Source organism: Phodopus roborovskii, unplaced genomic scaffold, assembly GCF_943737965.1.
Source record: "Phodopus roborovskii unplaced genomic scaffold, PHOROB, whole genome shotgun sequence".
NCBI classification, from domain to species: domain Eukaryota; kingdom Metazoa; phylum Chordata; class Mammalia; order Rodentia; family Cricetidae; genus Phodopus; species Phodopus roborovskii.
This window is the reverse complement of record NW_026126470.1, coordinates 6,345,499-6,360,246: the sequence shown is the minus strand read 5'-3', so window position 1 is coordinate 6,360,246 and position 14,748 is coordinate 6,345,499. Positions and strand designations below refer to the sequence as shown.

At 36.1% G+C, this 14,748-nt stretch overlaps 1 protein-coding gene across 2 annotated transcripts in view; it reads left to right on the top strand.

Annotated features, from left to right (window-relative positions):
- The window catches only part of Epha3 (EPH receptor A3), a 288,656-nt gene that overhangs the window by 185,026 nt on the left and 88,882 nt on the right, over nt 1–14,748 (top strand). For both annotated transcript variants that reach the window (XM_051191727.1, XM_051191726.1), the window contains exons 4-5: nt 13,541–13,696; nt 14,413–14,748. In XM_051191727.1, the coding sequence (XP_051047684.1) occupies nt 13,541–13,696; nt 14,413–14,748 (492 nt within the window). The remainder of the gene's footprint in view (nt 1–13,540; nt 13,697–14,412) is intronic.

Genomic DNA, 14,748 nt, shown 5'->3' with positions numbered 1-14,748 from the left:
AGTATCCATCAGACATTGGGCTCAATACTATGATCACCTAGAAAAGGCGGCCAATTATTGCCATATGTGAATGTGGTTTCCATATTATGGACACTGATCCCTTAGGATTTAGACTAATAGCTGTGGCCTTTTCCTTCTCATTAACTGTCAGAAAAAAAATCAGACAGAGAAGACTTTGGTCAGTGCCAACATGATGCAGACTGGGGCAAGTGGCAGAAAGCTGAGAGGGTCAGTGTCACCTAAGCACAGCTCTGTACTTATTAAGAACTAAGACTTAGAAAACTAAAAAGTTCCCAACACCCTATGGGTTTTGACATTCAATAAAGGAAAAGTTCTTTCCCAATTTGAGGACAAGATGGGGAGGGAAGGCAGCCAAGTTTGAAAGTGTTTGATGGTGGATGCAGCAGCCTCCAAAATAAAAGTAAAGACTTGCTGCATTAAAGGTTGGCAGGGTGAATCTCTACAAAGAGGCAGAGGCTCTGAGCTGCAAAGTTGGAGGTAGTTAGTTGTTTCATTTAACCCAGAACAGACCAACTCTGCTTTGGTCCTCCCACAAGTAACAAGAGGATTTCAGAAGACAAAAGAAGGTATTAGTGAGTTATGTGTGACCAGAAAAACTGACATTCCATTCAAGAGTGAAATTTACTCTGCCATGTATAAAGATTTAGAAACAAGTTTTGTAGAAGTAATGTTGTCTTTGAAAATCTCAGTAGTAGTTGTAAGTATTGCGTAGAGGACAAGATTTGTCATCTATCAAGAGCTATTTTTGGAAGAAGGAAGCTGTTTTTTTGTTGTGTTTTGTAAATTACTTCAGGACATAATTTCAATACAGAATGTTGATGATAATAGTATAATAATCCAAATAGCAAACTTCTTAAAAAAAGAAAAGTAAGAAAAGGTAAATGTGATTTAATATTGATCAAATATATCACTTCAGTGATTTCATTATTTGCAAGCATTTGTACCTATTATCCAGTGATTTAATTACTCTGGTAAAATATTTCAACACTAAATTCTAATATGAATTTTAAGACATGTTCATTTAATACTCACAAAACCCTATTAACATATTTTAAACAATCCCATTATATGATTAAAAAAAGGCCTGAGGCATGAAGATGCCTTGCAATTTATTGATGTATAATGTGAGTCTGCTCATAATTTCTCTTCTGCTTTATCATAAAGATTATGCATTAACAAATAGCAGTAAAGCTTTAATAGAATCTGTGCAACATGTTTTTTTAATCTCTTTTGAAGCTAAATATCTGGTGCATGAGAAATAAAAATCAAATATTCTTTTTCAATTACATCATATTCTGAGATGAATCAGACAACTCACCAAAATACATCACTTTTTCTAACTTTTTAGTAATTTAAACTATTTTAAAAAATAAAAGCTATATGGGAGGGGAGTTTAATTATGACTGTTTCTACAAATACATATTTTGCTTGTGTGTGAGTGTGTGTCTATGTGTGTGTGTGTGTGTGTGTGTGTGTGTGTGTGTTTGTGTCTTATGTAATGATCTCTGCAACCAGGAAAATTAGCATGTGCATCATTTCATGTAGTCAATGCTTAAGTTCTCTTTTACTCATCCTGCATCCCTTCTTTGAATCTCCCACACTCACCAATATTACCTGCAAATAGTAGATTGTGGTTCTGTATTTATAACACTTTCTTGATTTCTGGTCTGTCAGCTATTGCTTTGATTGCTTTGACAGACTTCTCTGTTGCCTCCTGACACAGGTCAGTATGTTTTCCACATGTTGCAAGAGTGAACCTTGAAACATAAATCTGATTACCATGTACCTCATGCATGAAGTTTCAATGCCTTCTGACAACACTCAATATGTATTAAAACCAATCCCTTAACATGCAGCTTCCAAAGTATTTCATTGCTTGATTGATCTGCATGACAACCAAGATTAGTTTGACACCCACACATTCTGTTCCAGTGATATTCAGGGTTTGTTTTGTTCTCTTTCTTTCTTTCCAATTCTTTCCTGTTCCTCAGATTTTAGAAAAATAGTCAGCTTTCTAAATTGCTCTATCTTTTAACATACCATACCATAACATAACAAACATAAGTCCTCAAATTAAGTTTACACATATTTAGAAAATTGCAGTCATTGTTTTAATGTATTAAACATAACCATAAATATTTTTGTTCACTTAAAATTTTGTTTCTTTTACTTTTAATCTAACTAAAAATATTCATTTTGGTAAAGATGAAGATTTAATAAATACAATTCACTATGTATTACCCTGAAGATGTTCCTTCAATATTTTCTTAAAGAAATGTTTTTGAAAAACTGGGTGGGTCTTTTAAAATTTTATACTACAACTTATTATTGGTCAGTTGCATATATTATTGCACATTACATATATGTTAATTTTATCTTACATTTATCAGTGAATGGAACACATGAAATCTGTTCATCTTCTCCCAATATTTCATTTTGAAACCTTATAATAAATTCTACCCTGAGATTGCTGTTTCAAATGGATAGTCTCTTCAGGTATCTATGACTACTTAAACATAGTGATTAGACATACAGTATATGATAATGAGGTATTGAGAGATGAAAGAGGATTCTCCTCCCCCTTTAACATTTATTGTTTCTTTATAGAAACTAATTGTTATAATATAGATCTGGGACTTGGGGTGCTATAAGATTTCACCCTCATATAGTAGTATGTTTTTTTACTACTGTCCTTGTTCAGGTGTCCTGTAGCCAGCAACAGTTTTAAGGTGTCTTGTGAATCTTCACTGTCATTTCTAGAAGATACAATTTCACTGCAGATTTCCCTCTCCTCTTGCCGTTATAGCCTTATGCCCTTCTTCCATGATGTTCCCTGAGTCTTAAGTGCAGGAATTGTGTTATAAATGTTTCCATTGGGACTAGTACCCCAAAATCAGATGTTCTCTGCATTTTTACAAGTTGTTTTTTTTCTGATATTTTTTTTTGAGATGACATCTCTCTATGTGACCCAGAGTACCTTGGACTTTGCAGCTTCCTATGCTTGCTCCAGTGCTAGGGTACAGGCATGTGCCATATTGCCTAGCACACCACAAACCATGATTAGCATCACACCAAAATATGTGTCTTTTATGGACATATAATTGCATCATTGTTTCATTTACTTATATGTAACATATTGGGATTACCATATCTTATTAATATTAAGTGATTATTTTATGCTTTAAATGGGTTTATATACTATGTGACATTGAATAAGCAAACAATGAAAAAGTAACCAAAGATCCAAATCTCCCAGGGGAAAAGAAGTTATGTATAGTTGAGTGCTAGGAACTGAACTTACATCCTATGCAAGCAAAACCAGTGCTCTTCAGCCATCTCTCTAACCCCTACATTATTTATTTTAAATTTTGTTGGGTAATAATTTCTGATGATTTTCCACTATACAATAAAAGTTCCTTGTTTCTGCTAATAAACACAGAGAACATAGGCAATTCAGGATGTGATATGCTCCCATGATGAGCCCATCCCCAAATTCTTTTAATTATGAATAAAGCAATCATAAGCATGGCTAATTCTTCTTATAGGAGTCATTCACTCATCTAGATGCTTAAGATATTGATGAAAACTTAAAACCACTTATTTACTTATTTACTGTGGTACAATCAGAAAATTACCTTTCTTGTGTGCCTTGGAAGATGTAATATCTTTATACTCACTGCTTGAGTGTGTGTGTGTGTGTGCATCTGCATATGAGACTAGAGTTGACATTGAATATTTTCCTCTATCATGTTAGTTTTTGAAACTAGGTTTTTCACTGAATGTATCACTCATTTATATGGTTTCACTGAATCTATGTATCACTGATGTGGTTTCATTGAACCTATATGTAGCTCATTGTTGTGGTTTCACTGAACCTATAGCTCACTGTTGTAGTTTCACTGAGCCTGTAGCTCACTGGTGTGTTTTCAAGGAACCTGCAATTTGAACTCATAATTTTATACATATAGCACCTGGCATATTTCATATTTAATTCCAAAACTATAAAGATAAAAGTGGAATTGGTGGAGGTTCTTATTCTCTGCTCATGATTCCAGGGCTGGAAGGGACATTGTAATCTAAAGAAGGGAGTGTTAGAGGTAAACTGGATTTAGCTCCTCCAAATTCCTCTTAGGTACAGTCCCTAGACATTCCAATCCTATTATAATTTCAAGACAATGTCTAACACTATTCCAAAAGCTTCAGAAAGACACTGCTTAGGTCATGGGTGTTGGTTTAGGAATTGCACATTGATATTCATTGTGCTAAAATATCATAAAAATAATTTTCTCTCTCCATATACATTCCCAATTAATGAATCTTATTCAACTCTTAACAGGCAGTTTTTCCTGGAAAGGAATGTAGAGAAAAGATAGCAAAACATACTTTAAAAGCCAGGCTCATTCAGCATTCTCCATCGTGAAAGCACACCAGACATATTTCAATGTTACTGGCACCCCTCCTACTTAATCTGATAGGACAACTAACAAATGCAATAAAGTCTTGTTACCAAGCCACCTTTGAGCCATACCATGTTGTTATGGATTTTGTGTTGTAGTATTTTGCCTTAAGCAATTTTTGCTCTCTCTCTCTCTCTCTCTCTCTCTCTCTCTCTCTCTCTCTCTCTCTCTCTCTCTCTCTCTCTCTCAAGAAAGGAAGTAGTCCAAGAAGGAAACACTTGATCATTTTGTCAGTGATGTGATTTGCAGGCAGTTTAACGACTAAACAGAGCACTTCCAATGCATGGAAATGTCCCAGTCTTGCCACCAAGCATTGTACCTCCATTCAGATGACAAAGAATAGGGTTCCTGTAAGATTGGGAGTTCAGCTCATTTGGAGAATAAACAGTTGCTTTGACCTTGTCCTGGCAAATAGCCCCTGTCAGGCCTGGATTTGTAAGGCCAGGAAATCTACAGCTTAGTTGATGGTGGTCCTGGCCAATAGTTTGTGTTTACGGCTGGGAATTGGAGGAATAGTCTGGTGTGTAGCAGCTCAGGTCTGAATACTGAAAGGACACTATTTACCAACAGCTTTGCTTTATAATTTAAAGTTAATTCAAATTGAAATGAGCCTTTTAAACTTTAATTAGGACCATGTTTCTAAAAGTCAGCCACATTCATCAGTGGGAGACAAAATTCACTTTGTAGCTAAAGACTGTCTACTTTCTTTCAACAGTAGCCACCAAGGTTTACTAAGTACATTTGTTTTTCTTTCACTATGGTAACCTGATCCTTTCTCTGTATCAGCAGAGCTCAAACCCATCAATTATAACCTGCAGGGAAAGTGTGCTGTGTTCTTTGGGGAGAAGGCAATCTTGTATCTCAAAATAGTTATGTATTTATTACCCACTATACATATTGGGCCTGCAATATTCTCCATTTTGTTCTTTTCTTCTTTATTATTTGTTGGGGCTGACAGGGTATGATTTTAACCCAGAGTGTTTAATTCCTATGTAATTGTTTTGCTTTTTCACCTATAAAATTGGTAGTTTTCAAGATATTCCTAATCCATCCACTACTGATTTAAATAATCTTCACTTCTGCTATTTTATTCACATTTGTTATATCCCCTGATTAATATTTGGGAGGAATCCTGATCTTGTTTGCTTTCTGTTCTTGTGATAAACAATGTGACCTAATCAGAGACAATCACATGTGGGAATCACATGTCCTAATCGCATCCATCACTGATGGAAGCTAGGGCAGGTACTTAATCCTGATCAGAGGAGAGACAGGAACCATGGAGAAAGGATGCTGACCAGCTGGCTCTCATGGCTTGCCCAGTCTGCCTTTTTATATAGCTCAGGTCCACCTCCCAAGGATGACATTGCCCACAGTGGGCAGTCCTGTCCCACTTCAATCAACAATCAAGAAAGTGCCTCATAGATGGGGCCAGCTAAGCCATTGGAGGCTACCTCCCAAATGATATTTTTCTCTTCCTGGCATGGCTAGGTTTATGTCAGGAAGACAAAAAGTATCTACGGTAGCTGCAAACCCATCCATTCCATGTTAGTCATCTTTCTTTGTTTCTGTAAGTTTAGGGACCCTCTCCATGAGAGCACAATTGGATCCTCACTAACTTGCCACTCTGAGTAAGAATATTAAACATTAATTTGGAAAGGAAGGCAAACTCATCCTCAAAGCAAACAAATAAAAAGAATGAAAATGCACTCTCTTACAAGCTGCATTTTTAACATCTGGTTATCTTATAATTTTCTTTACCACTAAAAGATAATAACCTCATATAATCTTATAATTTTTAAATTTAAAATAAGTTATCAACGTTTTTATTGATTTTCACCAAATTAGACTTGTGTGAGCATATATGTTTATTTGAGAATTGTAGATGCACACATGTGTATGTGTGTCAGACATGTATCCTTATCTACCAAGTCATACACCAAGGGAATATAACCTGTATCCTGACCTGCAACTCTACTTTATTTGTCACACTGATCACAGAGTTATGCTGGTAACAAGAGAGGTTAACCTGTCTCCACCACAGGTATGTGACTATTAGAAATTCAAAACTTGTGCTTCTGAAATGTTTCTGGGAATGTGGCCTTGCACTTGAACATGGTCGATGCATCAGGGGCTACACTCAGAGTGAACTGACTCTTCTAGCAGCTAAGAACTATCAACAGTTCTTTGGCTAGGGATAGAGCTCTGTACCACAAGCTCCTTTCCTTAGTTGTGTTATATTGACTACTTTGTCCCTACGGTAGCCTGCATAGAACCTTCCAGCACTACAAAACCAAGTCAATAGGGATGAATCTTCCAGTAGAATCCTAGATGGATTTCTCAGCATTTTATGATTGAAATGTGTGGTCTTTTTAGCAAGAAGTTCTTACTGTAAGGTTCTTCAGAGTAACCAAGGGCAATGAGTATATTTTAGGTCTTTTGGAACGTCATTGATAAATAACTACAAAAGAAGCATCCTATATATTTATATATTGGCCTGTAATTTCTAGAAAGTTTATTGGTGTCCTGTTATAGGGTAACTCCATTTTAATTGTTTTTTACATACTATGTAGATAAATTTTAGAAAGGTTTTACAATAGTACATTTCCATATGACTATTGTGGTATCTTTAGTAGTATGTATCCCTTCCAGTTCCCCTCTTTTACTTTATACCCTCCATACTCAAGTGCATCCTTTCCTGTTTTATAATTCACTTCAGCTCTCTTCAAAGCCCCTTCACAATGAAGAGACACCTAGCAATAGCCTTTGTAAGGACTCAGGCATTATGCTGATGCTGCCTCCTGACAACTGGCAAGGTACACACACAGGAATTCAGGCAGATACTTAGTTCAAAGAGCTTTGTGTTGTGTTGTGTGGCTAGATCCTGTGTTACATAGCTGCATAAGGACTCTGTATACATGTGCAAGCTTTCCCTTTTAAGCAAGCGCCTCCCACCTGTTCTCCCCTTCTTCCCTCTTCTCCCTCCTTCATTCACTTTCCCCCATCCATCTCTGTTCCTGGTTGGCCAACACCTACCCCTCCCTTTGTTCTCTTTTCCCAATAAACTCCACTTGAGTTTTGTTGAATTTTGTGGTTCATGTTTGATCACCTGCAGCTGCAGCAAAACAACAGCCTTGTCCTCTAACAGATTGGTGAACACCCCCAACTATCAACATAGGGCCTTCATCCAGTAATTTGATAGTACCAGCTGCAGATTTACACAACCAATCACCAGGCCAACCTCTGGGAATCCAGTTGAAGAGAGGGAGGAGGGAATAGATAAGCAAAGGAGGGCAAGATCATGATGGGAAAATCTACAGGGACAGCTGAACCAAGGTCATGGAAACTTATGAACTCTGGACTGAGAGCTGTGGAGCCTTTATGGGAGACAGCTTTGTAGTTTGGTCTATTTGAGGGGGCCCTTGGATCTATCCCTGGTGCATGAGCTAGCTTGTTGAAGCCTATTTACTATGGTAGGATGCCATGCTCAACCTTATTGTGTGTGTGTGTATGGAGGGGATTGTCTTGCCTTAATTTAATGTACCAGACATTGTTGACTCCCCATAGGAGGCCTTACCCTTTGGGAGGAGAGGATGAGGGGTGCTGGAGAAGGGACCAGGTGTAGGGGTGAGAGGGGGAACTGTGGTTAGAACGTAAAATGAAATTTTAAAAAAATATCAACAAATAAATTGGTGGCTACAACACGTAAGAAACCAAAGGCATAAAGAGGCCTGAAAAATGTACCCGGATGTGCAGTAGACTTGAGGGGATGCTTCTTTCATATAGAATCAATGATCATTAATCTAAACTGGCCCATCATCCTACATTCAATTATTGATTTAAAAACAATCAAAGATGAGAGTACCTATTCATAACCAGTTTCAACTTAGCTTGTGTAACAAGAAGAAAGAACACTTCTAGGACCACAGAATCAAACAAGTGCCCAAGAAAAATAAAGAACTAGCACCTAAGATGTTTCCTTTCTTTCTTTCTTTCTCTTTCTTTTTTGTTTGTTTGTTTGTTTGTTTGTTTGTTTAAGACAGAGCTTCTCTGCATTGCTTTGGAGCCTGTCACTAGCGCTATAGACCAGGCTGAACTCGAACTCACAGAGATCCACTTGCCTCTGTCTCTGAAGTGCTGGGATTAAAGCACTGTGCCGCCAACACTCGGCTAGTCCCTATTTATTAAGACATCTGAATTGTTAAACTGCCCTTTGATTTTATTAAATCTCTGAATAGTTTTTCTCAGAATTTGACGAAGAACATTTTACAACCAGATTAACTAAGGGAAGTTATAAATTAGAGCTCTATAATTTGAAATATGTTTTTATCTTTTGGCTGGTCTATATCACAGTGATTTGACTTTATTGCTGAGGATTTCATTTTAAAACTGGATACTGTGGTCGGAGAGATAGCTTGATGGTTAAGATTTGCAACTAGCCCAGGGGTCATGAGACCTATTACCAGCATCAATATCTGTAGGCTCAAAAATACCTTCAGCTCCTGACATAAAAACACAGAGAAACACACATACACACACATGAAATCTTAAAGACTCTTTCAGAAAAAAATGTTGCAGAATATATATGTTTTAAAGAATTCCTGGCATTTGCTGTCTAATTTTCACTTAGGTCAGGAGAAGATTGACAACTTCAAAAACAGGGTCAAACCAGAGATGGTAGATCACAGAGGTAATTCTATCATTAAGGAGACTTTGGCAGGAAGACAGCCATGAGAAAACACATTAACACATCAAATTTCTAATCTTTACTTGAAAATGAAAATGGTTTTTATTTTCTAAGTGGTACCTTCTTAGCATATAAAATATATTTGCATGAGAAATATGTAAATTTTTATAGCACTAGTTTTTCAATGAAGAGAAGCATATATTTTTATGCATTTTAATGTAAAGTGTTCAATAATTACATAAAGATTCTTTTTTGAAGAATGAACAATCCATATTTGATAGATAGGTGCTTCAGCACAAATCTGTTTTTTTGGTGAGGGAGGGAAATGCTTTATTAGTAGGATCAAGTGAGATAGCTATCTATGTTAATATACATATATATATATATAAACACATATGTATATATAAACCTATAAATTTTTTTTCTACATAACAATTATTTTATTAGTGAAAATACATTCTTAAATTTTAATTTCAAATATATTTCATATATATATATATATATATATATATATATATCCCTAGTTTCAGTGGGTGACACAACAATTATCATGACAATTACACTACATGTAATAAGAAAAGCAGAAATTTATATTTTCCATATTTGCCAAGTTCAGTATGCTACCATATTTGTTTGACTTGTTTGTTTTGAGACAAAGCTTAACTCTGTAGTCAAAGTTGGTCTGGAACTAATGGATGTTCTCCTGTTTTGGACTTCTGAAATATAAAATTGAGAGTATGAAACATCATTTCTGTTTTCACTGTGTTTGTGAAATTGACAGTCTCTCTCTGTTCTTTCAAAAAGTAATACACTTTCTCATTTTCCCATACCAGCAAGAAAAATCTTTGAGGCAGACTTGTAGACAACAACATTGCTGTTTTTGAAGTCATTTCTTATCTGTAGTAGATGACAAAAGCTTTTTAATTTAAGTAATTTTTGATTATTATTCTTCTAAAATGAATATACACAATATAAATTTTATGTGAAAATCATGGTTTAGTGAGGAAATTACTTTAAATTATTTACTTCTAAAAAATTCAAGGCAGAAAAGAAAGTAAGACATGCAACCTAAAACATTGCAGAAGAGGATTGTCAGGTTTCCTAAGGCACCTAGGGCTACATAGTGAGTACCAGGCAAGCCAGAACTATATAGCACGACACAATCTCAAAAACCCAAAGGGGGAAAATAAAACCATATTTAAAAAACCTTTCTTCTCTGAACTATTTCAAAGAATGCCTTTATCTCACATAAATTATTGCTTCTTTCTTCCTTTACTTCCTCTCCCCTCCACTTTTGATTGAATAATCCGTGATATAAAATAAGCAGATTCATGTCTCCACTGACTATTTTCAGTGTTGTAGGATCCCACTTAGGTGTGCATATGGTTAGCATTCAGAAGGAATAGGAATGTCTGTAAGACTTAGCTCTTAGTGCAGAATCTATTGTAGATTTGACACTCGGTTAGTAGGTAGATATAGTTGGAGACAATTTGACACCAACTCTAACTCTTGGGTGTCACCATATGGAGACTCTGTCCTCAGTTATGTGTGACTTGCTTTTTGAAAGTCAGTCCTTAGATGTGTAACATACCTACACTGGCTGATATGTCTTCTTAGGAGCATTACCATCAAAGCTCTGGTTCGTTTATATTAAAATGAGCTATGATCTTTGTAATTTCAAGAAATTCTGAGACAAGTACTGGCTGAATCTTTGAGACCACTGTACACATTCCTCTGATTTCTTAGACTTCAACTTTCTGTCTCATGTAAGCTATTGTAGTTATATGCATAATGCTTTAACAGTGAAGGTTGGAATCATGTATAGTGGAGAAAGCAGAAAGTTGTGTTCATCCATATTATTAAGTCAACTATTTTAGGCACAGTTTTGCTCTTATGTTTGCCTGTGATTATTAATTGACATAAAATATGTATACTTGGCAGGATGCAACTCTCAACAAAATCAGAACTCTATTAAGAAGCAAAGTGAAAGGGTATTATACAGAGATAATATTCTACAATGCCGGCCATATGCCACTAAATAATAATTTGCCTTTACATTTTGACCTATTTGTGGATTTAATTAAGTCTTACTGGACACTTCCGACTCAAGTTTCATGATGTCTCTCAAATTACACTCCATCTGTGGCTGTCTACAGCTCACTTAATATTTCAAGAGTGGCCTTCCCCCTTTATTTAAGACAGGGTTACACTTTGTACCCCTGGCCTGCCTAGAACTCACAGAGATTCGCCTGCATGTGCCTCCCAAGTGCTGAGATTAAAGGTCTGCCCATCAAGCCTTTCAAGATGTCTTTTGTTGTGATTAGAATTGGTGATAATTTTCCCTTCCTGCCTATCTAATATCCTAAGCAAAAGTAGTCAGTTGCCAAATATTTATAAAACTGAATGTGCTTGTAGCTTATTTTTTATCATCCATTGTTATTCAACAATGATTGAACAAACTCATAGACTTATTAAATTTAATTATCTTTAAGTGTGTATACTCACTGAATATAGCTGTCTTCAAGTGTTATCAATAATCTAGCTTAAATGTGATATAGTTATGACACAGATTCTTCATTTATAAATATCATATAGGTGTTTACAACAAGAACAAAAACTGATCAAGTACTTAGTGAGCACCTTTGTACCAGATGTTGAAACTGTAAAAGCTTCAAACAAAAACCTGCAGATAAACTTACAAGCAAACAAAATAACAAACCACATCAGTGCACATAAGTGCAACTTAATTTTTTGAAGACTCAGAAAAGCCTGCCTGAAAATTAAAAGCCTGAAAATTAATTAAATTGAAAGCAGAAGCTGAATACATGGTTATATATGTATTTTAATCATTTCCGGGTGGTATGAGATACGAATGGTTTCTAAACAGTGCTTAAGTGCAATGGAGGTGAGTATGTGTAATTCAATGCAGAATAGATAGAGGAAGTAGGATTTATTTGTTTGAAACCCCGAGTAACATTAAAGTTAATTTACAGATTGTGAATTCATGCTGGAATAGACATTCTTATTAGGATGTAAAAAATCAGCAAGACTGATTGATTTTTGTCATATATGTAACTCTAATGGTCCTTTTTACCTCTATGCCTTCTTCATTTTATTTCAAGAGATTTTGAGTAAGAGTGAATTTGGTGTGTAAGTAAGGCCTTGTACTTGCAAAGTATACTGGATGCAATAGAAGTTAAGATCTGTCTACATAAGTTGTCTCTTTTTTTTTTTCCACAGAAACAACACTTTGTTCACAGATAATATTGATAGAAGAAAATATTAAATTTGGTTTCATTGAATGCATATTAGTGCATATACAAATGCCAGAAACCATCAAATCACAAGATATCTTTTGAGTTATAAAAGATGAAGCCTAGAATTTGAGCCCTAAATTTCAAGAGAAATCTTATTAGAAACATCACAGTGATTTCAGGTCCCACTGTGTAACCTTTTATATGATTCAGTTGAAACAGAAGAACTTGTTAAATGTTACATCAGCCCGAATGGACTTATTGGGGGAGAAAACCTCTATAAAGTCTAAAGATGAGCTGGAGATCGGTGTTTGTAAAACAGCTTGCTGACTCACAACACTGCATTACACATAGATACGCACTGAAAGAAAGAAGCTAACAGAGTTTAAGTTTGCAAAGAATTTTTACCTGGTAGCAATTCATGTTTACAACAGTGTGAAACAGAAAGTGCATTCTGCTTCAGACATAGATAAGGAATTATCATTATATCTTGTGGGTATTCATTCCATTGTCCTACAAGTGAAGAGTCATTATCAAGACAAAATAATAGCCATAGCTCATGAAAATCATCCTAGCAATCTTCAGATATACAGCACACCATGAACTTTTTTCCCCTTCAGTCTCTTAAAGTACTCACTCAGAACAAAGCTGTAAAAACATGTCAACATGCAGTTTAGAGGAAACTATATCACAGATAGGACACACATTACCTCATATTTTTAAGTCAGAATGAGTACATCATGACATAGTTTTGCCTTATTCTCACCACAAATTGCCCAATGCCAAGTAAAGCTGTGAAGATATAAGCTGAAAAATTTGTTATACTGCAGTGCCAAAATAATCTAAATCTTGTGGCTTTTGGTTTTTTATTTTTCTTTCCTTTTTTTTTTCTTTTTTTTTTCTTTTTTTGGTTTATTTCCCTTGACATTTGGTACAAATCAAATTCAAATGAATACAAGGGAAAATCACACTGACCACATTACTTGCTTCTGTAAATTATGGGAGGACACAGATTCATTTTACTCATAAGGAATCCATGCTCTGACACCCAGAAATCTGTCTTACACGTTTCAAGATACAAAACAATTGCCAAAATGTTAAAAGAGCCATTTTGTTTGCAGCTTGTCGACCAGGTTTCTACAAGGCTTCAGATGGTACTGCCAAGTGTGCTAAGTGCCCACCACACAGCTCGACACCCAAAGAGGGTTCAATGAACTGCAGGTGTGAGAATAATTATTTCCGGGCAGACAAAGACCCTCCATCCATGGCTTGTACCCGTGAGTAGTTCTGCTGCAACCCATGCCTCCATGTTTGGTTTGGTTTGTTTTATCCTGTGGCTGTGCTGTTTGTTTTTGAGGTATGCGTGTGTGTGCCAATGTGAAGCATTTGCCCATTGCTTTCTGTTTTCCATATGCAAACTGAAAACTCTTCTTCCTTCTCCATGCTTGACTCATCACAAATGTAACATTGACCACACGAAAATGAATTCCTTTTTAAAGCACTTCCTGCAATGCAACCCTCTACAAAGAAAACCAAATTCTGAATCTGACTTTAGAATCTCATAATGCATTTGCCAGGGCAGGAGAGGTTACAGACAGGGATTTATGTTTAGGAAATTTTATTATCTTTTGCTATCTCTTGGCCATAGGCCATGGTAAATAAAAGAGTTGGGGGCAGGAACTAAATTTATAAACATGATACTGAAGTTTTCATAACTGTTCACCAGGGTACTAAATTTAGTAGTAAATTTCTTTGTGGGACATTGTGAATAGATCTTCACTCATGACTAGACAGCTTCCATTCATAACTTGGGGAGGTTGTTCCTCTTGAATCCGTTTGCATATAATCTCCTAGACCCTCTGAGGACGAATTAGAGTAAATAATAAAGAAAAGCAGAGTTATTTATCTCTTCGGAAACTTTATAAGTTAACCATTTCCCTTGTAGTAGAAAGCAGAAGTGATGTTCATTAATCTTTGTGGAACTACTTTGCAGGACCTCCGTCTGCACCAAGAAATGTTATCTCTAACATAAATGAGACCTCAGTTATCCTGGACTGGAGCTGGCCCCTGGACACAGGAGGCCGCAAGGATATTACCTTCAATATCATATGTAAAAAATGTGGATGGAATGTGAGGCAATGCGAGCCATGCAGCCCCAACGTCCGCTTCCTCCCTCGGCAGCTAGGACTCACCAACACTACTGTGACAGTGACAGACCTCCTAGCACACACTAACTACACCTTTGAGATCGATGCCATTAACGGGGTGTCAGAGCTGAGCTCACCACCGAGACAGTTCGCCGCAGTCAGCATCACGACTAATCAGGCTG